At 42.3% G+C, this 13076-nt stretch overlaps 1 protein-coding gene and 1 long non-coding RNA gene across 2 annotated transcripts; one reads left to right on the plus strand and one right to left on the minus strand.

Annotated features, from left to right (window-relative positions):
- Nucleotides 1-2713: 2713 nt before the first annotated feature.
- Nucleotides 2714-7314, plus strand: LOC118109041. Its single transcript, XR_004696783.1, has 3 exons — nt 2714-2996; nt 6930-7023; nt 7130-7314. It is a non-coding gene; the product is annotated as an uncharacterized LOC118109041 (long non-coding RNA).
- Nucleotides 7315-10618: 3304 nt separating this feature from the next.
- LOC118109039 (C-C motif chemokine 3-like) lies at nt 10619-11551 on the minus strand. The gene is made up of 3 exons (XM_035155836.2): nt 11367-11551; nt 11155-11278; nt 10619-11054 (listed from the first exon to the last, which is right to left on the minus strand). Exons 1-3 carry the CDS (start codon nt 11428-11430, stop codon nt 10961-10963), a joined length of 282 nt encoding a protein of 93 aa, XP_035011727.2. The 5' UTR covers nt 11431-11551; the 3' UTR covers nt 10619-10960.
- Between the last annotated feature and the right edge of the window lie 1525 nt (nt 11552-13076).

Raw genomic sequence — 13076 nt, forward strand, 5'->3', positions numbered from 1 at the left:
TTGACAACGTTTTGGTTTCATTAAATGTTTTGTAATTAAAAAAAAGTCAAAGTTCAAGGTTTTGTAAGTACAAACTATCTTTAATCAGACGGCTGCAGGAAATCAACAGTCACTAAATATGTCTGTGGCAGAACTTGGTTTCCTTCCCCTACTGATGCAAACCTTTGATGGAATACCATGAAGTTATAAAGATCTTATCACAGCTGCTCAGATGCATACACACAAACCCAGGTTTAGAAATGCAGCAGTGACCTATTTTGTGATCACCCAGAACCCCATTCATTTCCTCATCTGTAGTTTATTTCCATAACACTGTCAACAGTTTTTTATAGGACATGTTGCTTTTGGAACATCTATTGGAGAGGTGTGGGTTGAATGTGTCTTTGGTGTCAGACTTTGACCAAGCATATAAGTGAATGTCACTATGAGTCACTATGACAAACAGAAATGATGACATAACTGTCAAACCCAAAGTTCCTGTTTGATTCATTGCAAAGATACCAAACATATTTCATACAGTATTTCATAGTTCACTGTGCAGTCTGTGGTGTATCTCAATAGGTTTTTATATTGTGATCAAGGGGTCGCACTTAAAATTCAAATAAAAAATATATAATAATAATAACTAAAATTCAACATATTTTGCTGGAGAAAATGCGTTTTGGTCATCTCCACCTGCTGCCACTGTGACTCATAAAGTGGAGTATGGTCATAGAGGAAATGACACAAAAATAAATGTACAGTATAATCAAGTTTGAATATCTTTATTGCACATGTCTCAATACACTTCACATGTAATCAATTGCACCATGTTTGATCCTCTGAGTCTTAACATGAACCCTTTAAAGCGGCACAATGCAAGATTCGCTCTCAGCTACATTCAGGCTCCCCCTACAGACGGGATGCATAATTCACTGTCGTAAATACGAGAAGTCTCAGCCTCCCCATGCACACAGCTGTACATTTGTTGAGAAGCCGACAGAAAAGAAACCAGCAACTTCACAAGCCAAAGAACTATGTGAACTGATGAGATGGAGATTTTACACAAACCCACAAGTTTCATTTGGTGTGACATTGCAGATGAAAACTAACATAACTAAAGAATGACCAGTGTTTTAGTTTAGCTGAAACACAGCAAAGCAAGTAGCTGAGGCAGTTATCAATGTATCCAAGCACATTGAAATGTTTGGCTAACTTACTAAACCTCCATTTAAGTAGGTTTACCTGGAACAAGCAAGTCAACAACTTGACTTACACAGCCCAAGGTCAAGCAAGCAGAACAGCACAAGACATAGTAAACAAGTTATGACTTACTTGTCCAATAACAACAGCATCAGGTCGCTATTTGTCCTACATCCTTTGGCGTCTTTTACCTTTCGCTATTCAGTCTTGTTCGTTTTCTTACTCAGCTACTTTCTCTTTTCCTCTGACAGCGTCCTCTTCAGTGTCTTCGGTGGCTCTTCCATGGTGTCCACACTGAGAGAGGCGAGCTGGTTGTCTCTTTCATCTAGCTGCTAGCTCCGACTCTGGTTGTTGGTGTGTGTTGTATTGTAACCGTAACGCAGGTCATAATGTTCCAGCTTGGTACAACCGTTCCTTTGTGCAGTTCCAAGCTTCCAGCGAGTGCTGTGACATTGACAGACATGTCCTTCTCACAATTATAATTTTGTGTAACATCAAAATGATTTTGCAGCTGTTATTTTAAGGTATAAAAGCTAACTTGAGTTGCTTTAACTGGGAGCACCTTAGCATGCTGTGGACAGTTTAAAAAGGCCAAGGCTCTGCATCAAGTTGGCCACATTAAAATCCGAAGTGAAGCAGTGGACTTCAGCCTTTGACTTCAAGCTGTCCACAGATAAGATGAGGAAGAATTCCTCCATGGAAGAAGACACAGAGGTGACTGGTGTTATCATCAATGACTTAAAGTAAATCTTCTTAGAAACTGTGTAATTGTCTGTGGTGTCTGTGGTGACGGCTACAATCACTGTTTTACTTGGTTTAGGGCTCTTTGTCTAAAGCCCCTTTCTCACAGGTCAAAAAAGCCACTGACATTCACAAACATCCGCCTCAGTTTTCAGTGCATAATCAATTATCAATTAATTATCAACAAAAACAGCTCCAATGCACTAAATGCAAAGGGAGAGAGATGGAAATGTATCCTCCTTCCCTGTTTCCTTGTGTTTTCCTGCCGTTTTTCCGCATTCCTGCTGCGTCGTCTGTCCATGTCTTGTCAATGTTCGTGCGTGTGTGTGTGTTTGTTTTCCCCAGTTCCAGTTCTCCTGCCTATTGTCCTGCGACCCTGAGTCTCACTCCACAGTCAAGTTGTCAAGCTGGCATCTCTATATAAAGACCGGTTTATCCCACAAGACACACCCATGCTGATACCAACACTACGACCGCCTCCTCTGTCTTGCATTTTGAATCTTGTCACTCTGTAACACCTATTTTACCTGTGCACAGAATAACCTGCCCTCCTTTAACACCTGCCATGCTTCAAATTGCCTGCTTTGTTTTAGACCTTTATTCTTGGAACGCTCACCTAGTCCTGCCTGCTGAATTTAGCCTAATATTTGTTATTATACACTTTAAATCTATGTGTCACACACCAAAACAGAGATTTGTACAGTTAAGTGGTCAAAGCTAAACCATTCCAATATGAAGTAGTGGAATCTTGATTTGCGTGTTTACTCTGTTTATTAGGGTAAAATGGCCTCGTTTGGAGCCAGTCGCACAACAGACCTGGGATCAGACTGTGTATAAGCTGACCCAGCAGCTGCGTGTGTGGGCCATAGACTGCATATGAAGGTGTAGACTGGTCCCAGATCAGTGCTGCTGGAGAGTGTTTACGGACTGGGACCCGCCCCATCACGTCAGAAGACCCGCTGAAATTCAAAGTTGGAGGAGGAGGAGACTGGAGGTTTCTATGTGTTTATGTCTGTGGTCAGAACAAGAAGACCCCTCTCCTCGTCAGTCGGAACTCTCCCACATCTCCTCAGGTACGACCCCACGTTGAGCTCTTCACTCTGCACGTTGCTATCGTTACAAGCTTCGGTTTGTTCCTGCTAATATTAGCTAGCCGTTCTCAAAGCTCACACCTCTGTCACCTGCCCTCCATCTTAAACAATCGTCACTTATAGACAGAGCATGCAATTCACTCACCTTCTTGGCAGAGCATATAGCCAGGAGGAAAGCTGTTTTGTGAGTATGCGGTATGCTCCTTTAATGAACTGAGACACTAAAGGATGTCTCCCAACTGTAACATCTCCCACTGTCTCATGGAAGAAAGAAATTGCAGCAGTGTATACCTTAATGGTGCTGGGCCCCCTGTTCGAGTCCAAAAGTGACTGAAGGAAGCGGAGAACCAGCTCAATAGGACAAGTGGCTGGATTTTCCTGTCTGTTGTGACACCATGTAGAAAACACCCTCCACTTTAGGCCGTAGTTAGCCTGAGTGGAGGGAGCCCGGGCATTGTCTATGGTCCTCAGGATAGCCTCATCTAACCCCTGAGAGAGGTACTGAGAAGGGGCCAAGCCCAAAGCTGCAGAATGTCTGATCTGGGGTGCCATATCTGACCTTCTGCCTGTGAGAGGAGGTCTGCCCTGACTGGCAGGGCTCATGGTTGACCGTGAACCAGGCGAAGGAGCATTGGGAACCAATGCCTCCCTGGCCACCTGGGGGCTATTAATAGCACCTCGTAGTGGCCCGAGGCGATCCGGTTGAGTACCTGGGGAATCAGAGGGAATGGAGGGAAAGCTTACAACAACCCTTCCGGCCATTCTTGAGATAGTGCATCTAGGCCTAGAGGACCTCCTTGGCCTTTCAGAGAGAACCACATCCTGCAGTGAGTTGTCTCTGCTGATGCAAATAGATCAGCCTGAGCCGTGCCAAACCGACTCCATAAGACGGATACAACTTCTGGATGAAGCCTCCACTCTCCTGGGGGAGGACCAGTCCTGGACAGGAGGTCTGCTGCTCGATTTACAATCCCTGGGATAGAGATTGCTTTGAGTGAAGCCAGATGCTGAAAGGCCCAAAACAGGAGTTTCTGTACCACCTGGAGGCAACGCAGGGACGTTGTGCCTCCCTGGTGATTTATATGATACACAGTCGAAGAACTGTCTGTTCTTATCAAGACATGCCTGCCCTGGATGGAGGAAAGGAGAGCCTTCAGAGCAAGGTGAACTGCTCACAACTCCAGAACATTGATGTGTTCGCCACCCCAAGGGGGTATCCACGAACCGCGCATCATCCTGTCTTCCCAGACTGCTCCCCAACCTGTGAGGGAAGCATCTGTTGTCACCACTCTCCTCCTCGATGGAATGTTCTCAAGGGGGACTCCTTTGAGCAGGAGCACCCGGTCTGCCCATGGGCGTAAGGCTTGGAGACATGCACGTGTCACACGAAGTTTCACGTGTCTGTCCAGCTTCGGGTCGAGCTTGAAGGCATTCAGCCACCTCTACACCCTCTGCCGGGACCTGAGGAGGCCCAAAGAAACAACGGCTGCTGCGGCTAAAACCCCAGCATCCTCTGAAAACGGGGGCGCCGTCGAAACTGAATTCTGTACCCCTTTGATACTGTAGCAAGCACCCATGGGTCTGACACAGTTTCTTCCCAGCTGCCCAGGCATAGCTGGGAATGAAATTCGGCGGGCGTCCCCCCCACCCCTGGGCAGTACCGCCCTGAGGTCCTGAACCTCTGGGGTGCATCTCTAGCTGAAAAACGGGGATGGGACCCTCGTCGACGTTGTGAAGGCTGTTTGGAGTCACCAGAGGCTGTGAATCCTGTAGCCTGTCGCCTGCCATACACCCATTGCTCCTTACGAGCCAGGATGATGATTGGTGGGGAGGCTGGGAGCCCCTAGGTTAGTACCTGGTAGTCACAGCCCCTCCGGACGTGCGCTGTACAGACTCTCTGGTACGCCGAGACTGTTCAGCCTTATCTAACACACCCTGGGAGTCAGGATGAAAAACGTGTGCTGGCACGATTGGCATATTGGTCAGTTCTTTCCTGATATTCTCGTCGAGAGTTGTCCGACTTATCACACTCTTTCAGTGGACAGCGTGGATTGGCGGTTACCCGCTCTGGACCCAGAGATGTTAAGGCTACCATCTCCCGCTCAACTGGAGGCATATCCCCCATTCATGTTTCAGGAGCATACTGTATCTTAGCCAGTCTCCGGCAACCTGCATTGAACTGAGGTGCACCACTAGGGATGTTCCATGCTTTCCTGAGCAAGTGCAAATAGTCACCAGCCAAAGGTACAGTAACTGATGGCTGTGACTGAGTGATGCCGGCCCAAATCCCATCCACTGGAGCAGGAGCCTCAGTTGGAACATTGAGCCCCACAATTTTTGCCGCACTTGAAACCTTTGAGATGACGTCCATGGGTGAATGCTCACTGTCACCCATGTTGCTGAGTTTGGACGGCCACTCAAATTGTGTGGATTTAGGCTGCTTCAAAAAGGGAACTTTGAGCATAGAGAGAGAGAATGTCAGGGTGAACCACATTCTCCTCCTGATAGGAGGGTAACCTGTCCGGGGAGGATTCCTTTGAGTGCCCATGCCCTGATGCCTTAGTTGTTGTGGCCGGGTACTGGGCCTCAACTCTACCCAACCTCTCTGACAGACCACGTATGGCAGCTAGGATTTGAGTGTCATCCTGCTGACCAGCTGGATAATGTGAAGATTGGGGAGCCTGTTTCTTGCCTTAGCCCCGCCTGCGAACAGGGGTGTGTTCATGCCAAGTTTCCGGGGGCCTTTCCTTGAGGTGTGTCCCCTTTCATTTAGTTGGGCTGGTAGAGGCTGCACTGCCCCAGCACGAACAGACTGCTCCACCCATCTGGCTCTTTTAACACGCTCCTCCACAGGCAGTTCCACTGCTGCCACACAGGGGTTCTCAATATCATCCATCAAATGTGCCATTCCCAAGGGGTGGGGGCAACCCCCGATCTAAATCAACTTGCCTTTAGGAAGAGATAATTTTGTGATCACACTTCCAAACTTTCTTTCTACTCACTCCTGTAAGAGAAAACTCTGTATGGAAACAAACAGCATGAGATAAACAACACTTACCCGAAGCTGCAAGCAAGAGTAGGTAGTACCAGGTGCAGCAAATTAAGCTGCCTGAAACAAAGAGCAGAGTTTAACACATGCAGTGTAACCCTCTGCCTCGCTATTAGAAAAGGGGGAAACCACATACAATACTCAGGGACACAAGGCGCCTGCACAAAAGTGGCGGATTGATAAAAGTGGAGTCCCAAAATATATATCACTTACCTGCCGGTCTCGGATGAGGCGAGTGAAGCAAAGAGGAGGCGGCCGTGCTCAACGGGGAGCTTTATGGGCGGCGAGCCCAGCCCCCTAAGGTCACTAACATGACATTGATGATATATGGTCTCGAGGATAGGGAGATGAGGGCATCATTCAAGGTAAAGGCCGTGGTGACGGTCTGAGTGAGGTCGAAATAGATCCGAGTCATGTTGGAATGAGGCGAGCTGAAACTGTGGGGCGTTGTCGCGTTTCATGAATCTGGGACAAACACGAAACGTTTTAACCCCGTTAGCCCGTTTGGTACAAATGTTAAAGCTAGCTTCAGTTGTTTTAATTGAATAGTCATCAAATAGTTTTGAACGTATACAAACTGTAACATGGTGACTATGTCCACGACCTTCACTGTTAAGCAATCTCCTCTTTATACGATAGAATAAGACAGACTTTATAAATTCCAAAGCAAATTCTTGTGCCAGATAACAGTAACGCTACAATTTACAATCGAGTACAGTAGGATCCATCTATAGAGGTTGGGAAACAGGTGTCATCATTGAAGACAAACTCCTACACAAACCTGACTCTTTGTTTCTGCTCACTGACAGTGAGAGCAGGGATCTTGATTAGAAAACATATCCAGTGTGTAATGTCTCTGATTGCAGCTCAGTATGGAAGCTGGCGAGGAAAACAACGCAAGCATGAAGAGACAGAGAACACCTCTGTCAGATTCTGAAGACAATGTCTTCTCGCCCTCAGGTTTGTTTGTGTCTGTATTAACAAGAATGCCAAGTTTCACATCTTTATCTATATTTATTACTTGCATATCCTTTGCTTATCTCCATTGTTGTCTCCTATGTGTCAGATATGAAAGATGGCCAGAAGCGGCGGCGTCTGGACGCAGCAGGTCAAGAGAACCGAAGCCCTAAACCATCCAGCTCTGGACGACTAGCTGAGCTGGGGATAAAGGCCGATACATCGATGGTTCCCTCAGTGCAGTCCCGGGTCCACCAGCTCACCCACAGAAGAGAGGTCTTGAGTACTGAGACAATGGCATGCAGTTTAGCATCTAACCCGAGTTTCAGAGTAAGCTACACATGTATAGATGTATATTGATAACAGTAGTATATTAACATACTCTTAGAGTAGGGGTTTTCAAAGTCTGAGTCATGACAACCTACGCTGGACTGGGGGGGGGGCTTCCCCAAACCCCACCTTAATTCAATTGGCTATTGCCCAATTTCTGAATGCTATGTGATCATTAATCTTTTTGATTCAATCGATACTTAACAATTGAGCAAAGATGTAGATTTTTTACATAACTTTAGACTACACAAAAAATGGTAATGCTAAGGCTTTTTTTGGGGGGGGGGGTAATGAAAAGTGTGGAAGTGGGGTAATATCTGAGCTCTTGAACCAAATCATGAGATAAGAGAATCCTTTATTCAAACCAATTTTGGGGAAATTACAATGTTACAGCAGAGGAAGGGATACTGAAAATGAAAACATCAGGAAAAATGTTATAAAGTAATAAGAAAAAATTAAAATGCAAGTGTGCATGTGTGTGTATTGTCTTTTGAAATTTTACAGAAAACTGCACAGTTCATTAATTTCATTACTTGCTGTATTTGTATATAAATGGTCTGTATTCATATAGCACTTGTCACCCATGCTAAATAAATGGGTTTTTAGAAGAGCCAGTCTGTAGTTAACAGACACATTATTTTATATGTAACAAATAAACCATTGAATCCTTATATCATATAAACTACTAAATGTTAAACTGAGGCTATACTATCTAAACCTTACTATCCCCTGAACTAAATAAAACTGTTTGGTAAATGTAAACTAATCTGATCTAATCTGATTCAGAAGGCCATGTGATAACATCTGAAAGCTGAAGCTTTCACAAGCTTCTCAGGAAGCAAGAAAGAGAACAGCCTGTGGCATCGGATTGTGTGCAGATAAAGAAAACATGAAGATCTTTGGATTGTGTCAGACACACCGAGTCCTTTACGATGTGTTGTTTTACAAATGTCTCTACATTATATAATAGCCTACATCAAAGATTTGTCTCATGACACACTTAACCCCAATAAACAAGCTCATTATATGGAATATTATATAAAAAAAAGCCTGTCTTGCTCATCTTTCTCCACAGTACAATAAAAGACGATCGGGTTTCTGTCATTTCTTTACACTTTAGGTGAATTAAAGCAAAGTCTCAGAAACATAGAAACTAATCTATGTTTCTGAGTCAGTTCTCTAATCTCATGAGATTTCTGCCTTGCCATGAGATTGTGTTTACTGTGTTAATGTGACAATGTCTGAGTTCATGGGTTGTGATGATTTTGCTGACATTTTCAGAAATGGTGGAGGTGATGGAAGTTTATCTTAGAAATGTTTGACTATGTCTAATGAAAATGGTGATATTCCTTCTGTCATTATGCTTTAGTATTTCCTGTATTACGTTACTAGCCTTCTAGCTAAATTGTTAGGATTGCTATCGACCAGCAGCAGCCATCTCACAACTAAACCACTTGAATGTGGAGCACACCGTGCACATGTCGTAACCACAAGCTCACAGCTTCCAGATGAAGGCGACATTTTATTAGCTCACCCACTCATGTTTTCACCTTGGTCCGTTTGTTTGTTGGTTGTTTGTCGGCAGGATCGCACAAAACTTGGTGGAAGGGTGTGGTACGATAATTCTGGCTGTGTTAATGCATATGGCTTTAACTTATCCAAGGGTGTGTAGTTTTTGTGGAATTTTAGACTTTCCACCTCTTTTCCTATTATGTGTCTTTTTGTCACTATAAAAAAGTACCTTCTGGTACCTTTGTGGCAAGAAATGGCCCATTGCAATCCATTCTAACTGCTTTTTTTATCTCTCTGCCATTAGACCATAAAATCATGCATTCCACGTTTTTATCCTGGCTTCAAATTTATATTTTTTACTATTTAACATCATATTGACCCATTTCCTGGGATTTGGTATATAGGTAAAATACGTACTATTTACTGGCTTCCTGTAGTGGCACTATTTCTGTATAATGAAATCCATAAAACTAATGTTTGCAACTGAAATGATGTGTTTGGGTTGATGTGGACTTCAGAGAGTTGGATCATTGAAAAGAAATGTGTGTGTGTGTGTGTGTGTGTGTGTGTGTGTGTGTGTGTGTGTGTGTGTGTGTGTGTGTGTGTGTGTGTGTGTGTGTGTGTGTGTGTGTGTGTGCGTGTGTGTGTGTGTGTTTCCAGTTATGACAGCATCCAGAGGTAGACAAATCAGAGAAATAATTTTGTGTAATGATATTATTCCTCACTCCCTGTCTCTCTCCCTCTCTGTCTCTCTCACACACATGCACACATCATCACCAATCCCACCTCTCACACACACAAACATGATGTGCACGTCTACATGTACACTCAATACAATATAATTACTGAAACCTCTATTTTGCTGTGAATTTTTGTATATGAGTTACAGCATGCTAAGCTTTCAGTGTGTGTGTGTGTATTGACATATCCAAGGCTGTGATAATCTCAAAAATATGTATTTTGTAACTTATCTGTTTCATATATCTTTTTTTATATAAAAACTGGGGTTGTCATTAAACAAACAGGAATTTTAAAGGGTTAAAATAATGAAAATGAATGAATATTTGATATTTATGATAAGACTGATATTGTTAATAAAATAAAATAATTAAAAGTGAAACAAATTATTAATATTTGTAGCGTACTACAGCAGTTTTAGAGCTCGAAGGTACAGAGGGTATTGTTTTTTATATGTGACAGTACACTAAAAAGAATAATTCGTAAAAATCAATGTTGCTAATCAATGACATGTGCCAGGCTGTGTTAACCCTCCAAAAATAATATCATTACCATGTAATTTATGGAAAATATTGCATTTTTTTGTGGGGGGGGGGGTTACGGAAAAAACTGTGGAATCACCTTTTTAAGGATTAACTCTTGATTAGTGGGTTTTAACTTTTCAAATATTGCATATATAAATGTCATGATGGAGAGACGCCCCAAACGCTTGACTCTCCGTAAGCATTGGCCCTGAAAGGTCAAGATGGTTTGAAACACTGGAATTATGAGCCATGTTCATTCCATAAATGTAGAATTCTTTTATAAATTCGGTTATAAATAATAAGTCAAAATTAGTACAGCATGAGAACAAAGGTCAGACTCCAACGACAGCAATCTCAAATCTGTTCTCCTCTATGGCTCAAAATGCTGGTGTGTAGTAAAAGGTGACATTACCATAATAAATGGATGCCTCATGAAACCATGCCACATCTTCTGGCCTAAAAAGATTGTAAATGAACGTCAAACGACACATAGAACCGTTTAAAATTTTATTTCACAGCACAAAAAACACATTTATCTGTGCAGTATCTCCTTAATCATAACCCTCACAGATTTTAAAACATTCACACACTTGAAATTAATTTAAATATTTATGCAAACAGTGTTGTTGCTCCAGTCAGCAAATGACTAATCCACATCTGATTGTTTCAAGGGCCAACATTTTTAAACCTGAGATACAGTAACCCTAGTCAATGCAAACTGTCCTCAGAAAAAACTATGGCTTTTACAGCAATATAAAAAAATCATCAGATCCATTTAGATCTGCAAAACCAGACATGGTTATGTCACTATTATATTATTACACAATAATACATGTCTAATACTCAGTGTTGTGGAGCAGATTGTAGACATCCTGAGCCCACTTGAAAGTCCTGCTGTAGCAGATCTGTCTCCCTTTAACTGTTTGGACTCTGCAAAAATGAGAGAGGGAACAATTGATTTGATCCACCTTGTTTAGATGTACTAGGATATCCATTTTTCTATTCATCTCATCATCAGCAAAAGACTTACATGAATGCCTTCTTCGAACAGGATCTGTCGGTTTCAGTTATGTTGGTCACACGCTCTGATGGTAATTCTTGTGTGGAAAAGTTTTGGCAGCAGGTCCGAGGTGCTGTGAAGCTCACTCCTCTGGCTGTTAGGAAAGTAACCAGATGAAGTCAGTACAAACATGTCTCTGAGCAAACTCTGAAGTCGATGAGCAACAAATAGAGATCACTTACGAATGGCGTTGCAGCAGCAGACAGTGAGTAGCAGCAGTCCCAGGGTGAAGCAAAGAGTCTTCATGATGATGATGATGATGATGATGACGATGATCTCTGTCTTTCTTCTTCTTTGCTGTGATTAAGTCTCAGTTCGGCGTCCAATTTATATCTTGTCTAAAGCGGAATTGTGTATGTCAGCATTTTCCAATTCATTCATTAGTCCTTCCACACGACATTAGCATAATTCCCACCCCCCAACACCTCCTTTGTGTTTGAACCACAGAACTGCTCACATGTCTGCTGCTGTCTCGAGGGGAGGGAGGTTACGGTAAATTCACAGTTTTGCTGTAGAGATTAAATTGCCTCTTGTACCACAGAAGATGGAACAATCACTTTATCTTTACATCTTGGTTTCTATTCAGTGACAGGAAGAGTTATTTTGAACATTCATGTCCATCATAAACTTTTATTTGTTTTCAACAGAGCACAAAAGAGAGTAGAGCAGACAACAGCATTTGTCAACAAATTAATAACATTTCAGGGGGCAGATATAGAGTTCACACAGAAAGATCAAATGCACTATAATAACATTTTATTGATGGATTTCAGAGAACACACACTAACCTTAACCATAACCTAATTGTTTACTGGGTGAATACAGAGGCACTTTTTTAGTCACAAAGACAGATGTATTGTATATTACATCAAAACACTTGGCAATGTAACATTCTACGGTCCAAAACGGGGTTGACTACCAAACTGGCAAAGTAAGCAACTGTTTTGGTTGAAAAAAAGAAAGCTTACTTTTTTTTTATTTGATTGAAAATAAGTTTGTGAATATGCACCAGGAAGAGAAGAATATCAGATGGCATGTCAAGGGCCTTTAAATATGTCCTGCTTTATTACTTGATCCTAAGGCCCTGATTAATAGTGGTTGTAGTATTTTAAAGTTATTCTCATACATTAATGCATGCAATGAAATAATTCCAAAGCTGATCTACAGTAGGTGCCAGGTGTTTTAGGAAAGTTTTGAAATACAAAATGTAAATAAAGTAGGAGGAATGTGGTGTAAATATAGTGGCCCTGTATTTCCCCATGCTCCCCTACAGCAGGTTAATCCAGCTGTGGTTCCAGCCACTAAATAAAACAACATCAAAAAACCTGAACTGCCAAAGTCACTGAGTGGATTTTTACAAGCAACAAGAACTAGATTAAGATTTCAGTGCTCCTTAAGAACAGACCATACTGTATACTGTACTGTGTATCCGTATGGAGGGTTGGTGTATTGTATTTATATATTCATTTAGGGGCTGACATCAAAAATCTAGATTTAAATGTGATAAAATATATATAATCCAACAGATAAATATATTATCCAACGACCGTTAGTGGTATCAGGCCATTGACAACGTTTTGGTTTCATTAAATGTTTTGTAATTAAAAAAAAGTCAAAGTTCAAGGTTTTGTAAGTACAAACTATCTTTAATCAGACGGCTGCAGGAAATCAACAGTCACTAAATATGTCTGTGGCAGAACTTGGTTTCCTTCCCCTACTGATGCAAACCTTTGATGGAATACCATGAAGTTATAAAGATCTTATCACAGCTGCTCAGATGCATACACACAAACCCAGGTTTAGAAATGCAGCAGTGACCTATTTTGTGATCACCCAGAACCCCATTCATTTCCTCATCTGTAGTTTATTTCCATAACACTGTCAACAGTTTT

The sequence above is a fragment of the Hippoglossus stenolepis genome, chromosome 5, assembly GCF_022539355.2.
Source record: "Hippoglossus stenolepis isolate QCI-W04-F060 chromosome 5, HSTE1.2, whole genome shotgun sequence".
Lineage (NCBI taxonomy): Eukaryota > Metazoa > Chordata > Actinopteri > Pleuronectiformes > Pleuronectidae > Hippoglossus > Hippoglossus stenolepis.